Genomic DNA, 5,000 nt, shown 5'->3' on the forward strand with positions numbered 1-5,000 from the left:
TCTACCCTTCTCTCTTCTTTTCCCTCCCTCTCTATTCACTCCCCACCTCTCTCTCTCTCTCTCTCTCTCTCTCTCTCTCTCTCACACACACACACACACACACACACACACACACACACACACACACACACACACACACACGAAGAATACTGCTCTGTCTCTTTGCTTCTCTTTTCACTCTCCCCTCACACACAAGCCCATGGATACTGGTCACTGTCTGATTCTCTCTTTCTCTCTCTCTCTCTCTCTCTATCTCCCTCTCCCCCTCTCTCTCTCACTCTCTCTCTCTCTCTCCCTCTCTTTCTCCCTAGATTCCCTGCATACGAGACAAGCCCATGGATGGTAGTCATTCTCTGATTCTCCCTCTTTTCTCCCTCTTTCTCCCTATCTCTACCTATCTTCTCCCTAGATTCCCTGCATACGAGACACGCCACGCACTCACACTGAGTTTATACAGAAAGAAAAGATAATAAACCAAGAGAAAGAGAAGAGAGGGAAGAGAGAACAAATAAACATCTCCCGTCAAAGCCATCAGCTGGGCTTTTAATCTACTCTTCGCTCTCTGTCTCTCTCTCTCTCTATCCTCCCTCTCTCTCTCCCTCCCCCCCCCCCTTCACACACACAAGCACATGGATGGTCTACCTCTCCCTTCTTCCTCTCTCTCTCTCTCTCTCTCTCTGTCTTTACTCCATGCCTCTCACAAATGAATCTCTCATTAGGCTGAGCTGTAGGTTGAATGAATCAGGTTTTTGTGTGTGATTACTCTCTCTATTGTGTGTGTGTGGAGGTCCTCAAGGCTAGATGCCCAGTGTGCGAGCCATGCAATGCACTTACACTGAGTTTATACAGAAATAAAAAGATAAGATAAACCAAGAGAAAGAGAAGAGAAGAGAAAGTAGAGGGAAGAGAGAGAGAGGAGAAAAGAGAGAGAGAGAGAGAGAGAGAGAAATGAAAGGGGAGAGGGAGCATAAAAAGAGCCTACATTTGGCAAGGAAGAGAGAGGTTGCCTACAGCGATGGACAACTTCATAAATACAAACCAGACGGAGATAATGGAACAGTTCGTACAAAGATACTCTGCTTTTCTGTTTTTCTGTTTGGAATTTAGTGCTTTGAAAATCCTTCTTTACACACACAAATACACTGCCTCATGTGCGCTCACACACACACACACCCACACACACACACACACACACACGCATGCACAGCCTCGCTCTCGACCAATGCCAAAAGCATTCAGACAGTGTTGTCCTTTCATGCTATAAATTCACTCCACACGCTGCATGGACACACACACACACACACACACACACACACACACACACACACACACACACACACACATTTACATGCTCACATGCTCATGCTCTCTCTCTCTCACACACACAGACAGACACACTCACACTAGACATTAGGGCTGAACGATTAATTGCATTTGCGATTTAATCGCGATATGATAGAACGCGATTTTTTAACCGCAACGTTCGCGATTAAAAAACGTGGTATAAAAAAAAAAAAAAAAAGTATTTTTTTTTTTTTTTTTTTAAGATGTTACATTTTGCACACAGTGTTTAAAAAGTGCATGCCTAGTGTTTATACTTAAAATGACTTTTTTTAAATTACTTAAATGCACAGTGGCAAAGTCACCGATTTGTTGTTCTTGTTTCTGTAATGAGCAGTTAAATAAAAATGTAAAATGTGGGAAAGAATATTTGACACTAAATGTATCTAATATTGTGTTGGTCATATTTAAATCATTCATTACGTTTTGTTGGGGAAAAAAAGAGGATACAAAAAAAAAATCGCATATTAAATCGCAATCGCAATATTTTGGTAAAAAATCGCAATTAGATTATTTTCCCAAATCGTTCAGCCCTACTAGACATGCAGACCGACTTACGAAAATTCAAACACAGACATACACAAAATGAAGTATCCCATCGCTATTTATGCACAGGATGTGATCTGTACTATGGGCTCATCTCTGTGACATTTCAAAAGCTTCTTGTCCCTTTTAAAAAAAAAGACTACACCCCTCCTCCTCCTCCTCCTCCCTCCACCCCTGTCCCCCTTTTTCTCTCTCTCCCTTCCCAGCGTCACGCAGCCATCCAACTAGCATCTCTCCCCATCCTCTGTTGCCATGGCAACCCTTCCTCCAGAAACTGCCTGGCTTCTGCACGATAAATGCTCTCATAGAAACAGCGGTGCACATACACACACACACAAATACACCCCCACCACCACCACCCCCCTCCCCACACACACACACACACACACACACACCCGCACATTCACAAACCACAAAAATCAAACAACCAGGCACACACTCTCATGCATACAAGCTCAACAAAACTCACACGCTCATTATCCCGCCAAACACATTGTGCATACACACACACACACACACACACACACACACACAGACACACACACACACACACACACAGCGATGAGTCATAAATTCAGGGCACCTCTGCCTCACCACCGGGATGCTGACATTCTCATACAAATGAATGAACCTCTCTGACCAGCAGTGAGCACAGCCATAGGTGAGGTACGCCCGCAGAGCACAAATCCAGTCTATTTCTTAACATAATTATTTTATCCGCAGGGTTTTCATTTCAACTCACATATTTAACAATGAGGCACCTCCGCATTACAAAAAACCCTCCTACCTCCCCACACTCACTTCATCCCTCTCTCTCTCCCCCCCTCCTCCCCACACTCACTTCATCCCACTCTCTTTTTCTCTCTCCCCCCCTCGCTCCACTTCCCCATTCATTCGCTCTGAGGACAGCGGCTCTGTGTACTACCACTCTATTCATTAATGATGCGACACTTATTCCGGACAAATAATTTAGCATGTGCCCCTGTCACGTATGTTTTACAACACTGATCCCCAAAGACACTCGGATAGACGCCCACCCTGGAAACGGATCAGGCCCAGATCTGGCATTTGGGCCCTTGAACAGCACCAGATCCACTCCAAAGACGGCTACTATCTAGGAGATGGACCATTTTTTCACCAAATTCCTTCCTCTCCCTTCCTTTCTTTTGCTATTCAGATGCTTGGTTCAGTCACCATATCATCATCATCATCATGGACACCATCAGTGGTCCTACTTTGACAGTCATATCCTAAGCTGTTGTTAAATCCACATAAATCCCTCCTTAGAGCCCAATAAGCCCTGCCCTATTCACTCATGGTCTCATTCCAAGGCTGTATCCAAACCTTTCCTATTGACCTGATCAGATTTATTGATCAGCCATTCTTTGCTGAGGAGCAACACCTGACACTATCCTCCATCCAAAAAAGCTTTCTACTGAATAACTTCACACCGCTGATGCCAAACATAAGGGTCTCTCATTCAACAGCAGTGAATGAGATCAGCATTCTGTTTGCAGAAGAAGGCAGTGAACCCAAAATCTGCCTTCTGGCTAAGACAACCCTCGTTTAAGGTCAATCTCTCCCACAATCAAGAGCTCAAAAGATGGTGCCAAAATTTCAAGCACAGTGAACTGAACTCTCTTTCTCCACAGACAGGTGCCTCTCTACTTCTCCTCAGCCATCTCATGGTGTGTGACCATGGTGTGTGACTCACATGCACCCAATGTCACCTCCTCGCTCCCTCCATAGGAAGATACAGATGAAAGAAAGAAGAAGAAGGAGAAGGAGAGCCCTGCTAAATTAAGCATGAGGAAAGGAGGTCCATAAACCACACAAATGGGTTGAGCAATGGCAAAATGGGAACAGGTGAGAGCTAAGCTGTGTGTGAGAGTGTGTGTGTGTGTGTGTGTGTGTGTGTGCGCGTGCATGTGTGTGTGTGTGTGTGTGTGTGTGTGTGTTTGGATGGCCTTGGAGTGTCCCTCTTACCGTCCTCCTCGCTGGACCCCCTCTGCACGGAGCTGTAGAGGGGCGTGGGCGTGGGAGGCAGCGTGGCGGCTGTAGGGGGCGCCGGTGAGCTCTTGGTGAAGATGCCGCTGATGAACTTGAGCATCTTGCGGTCGCGGGCCGGCGCCTGGGCTTGACCCTGCGCCTGAGACGCCCCCCCGGCGCCACCGCCACCCCTCTGGGCCTCCTTGCCCCGCCGCAGGTCCTCGGACAGCGAGTGCAGGTCGCTGTTGTCCAGCGTGCGGCTCTTGCCCTTGCGCTGCGGCTTGGCGGGCTGCACCTGTGTGGCGGGGGCCGGCAGCGAGGTGGAGGCGGTCTTCAGCCGGTCCGAGCGCGGGCTCTCGCGAGCCATCGTCGGCGCGCCGGAGACGCCGATCCCACCCACGCCGCCCACGCTGACTCCAGTCATGCGCTGGAACATCCCACGGCCCTCGCTCTCGGACCAGGAGGCGCGGTAGGGCCCCATCGTCATGGTGATGGTGGTGGGGGGCGAGCGCTCGCGGGCCTTGCGGTCCAGGCTCTTGGCGGACGGGGGCACACTCTGGCTGGCCTCGCGCAGCTCCCGCCGGCTCACCGTGGTGATGGCCACGTGCGAGCGCAGCAGCGCTTCCGGTCGCTGGCCGGTCCGGCCCGACAGAGCGGCCCGGCTTGGAGTGCCGTTGGAGCCCTGGTCGATCCATTCAGGAACGCCACGATGGGGTGGTGGGAAGACCTCCCTGTAGAGGTCCATTTTGGGGGTATCTTCCCGGCGTTCCCGATCGCGCTCCAGGGTCATCCCTGGGCTTCCCATCAGCTCCATGCCCGCCTTGTCTTTAACAGGCACCAGTGACACGGTTTGGTCGCGCGGTTTTGGGACGGGCGTTCTGGGAGGACGACCGTCGCTGCTCTCAGGCCTCCTTTTCTCCCTCACCGCCCAGCTGGCCCTCCCCTCTTTCTTCTCCTTCTCCGGCTCCTCCACTTCCTGCTTCTCTGGCTGCGGCACACGTTCCTCCACGCTCCTGCTAGCCGCCGCCACCACCTCGTCTTCCTCTTCTACCTCCTCATCGTCGTCGTCGTCGTCGTCGTCTTCCCTGTCCTGCCCCCTCAGGTCCTGTCCTGGCCCGGGAAGG

At 50.3% G+C, this 5,000-nt stretch overlaps 1 protein-coding gene across 4 annotated transcripts in view; it reads right to left on the reverse strand.

The window, feature by feature from the left end:
* LOC105907763 (arf-GAP with GTPase, ANK repeat and PH domain-containing protein 1) overlaps positions 1-5,000 on the reverse strand; it is a 25,458-nt gene that overhangs the window by 17,751 nt on the left and 2,707 nt on the right. For all 4 annotated transcript variants that reach the window (XM_031567748.2, XM_031567746.2, XM_031567747.2 and 1 more), the window contains exon 1: positions 3,874-5,000. This exon is cut by the window's right edge and continues 2,707 nt beyond it. In XM_031567748.2, coding sequence (XP_031423608.1) covers positions 3,874-5,000 — 1,127 coding nt within the window. The remainder of the gene's footprint in view (positions 1-3,873) is intronic.

The sequence above is a fragment of the Clupea harengus genome, chromosome 5 (assembly GCF_900700415.2).
Source record: "Clupea harengus chromosome 5, Ch_v2.0.2, whole genome shotgun sequence".
Taxonomy (NCBI): domain Eukaryota; kingdom Metazoa; phylum Chordata; class Actinopteri; order Clupeiformes; family Clupeidae; genus Clupea; species Clupea harengus.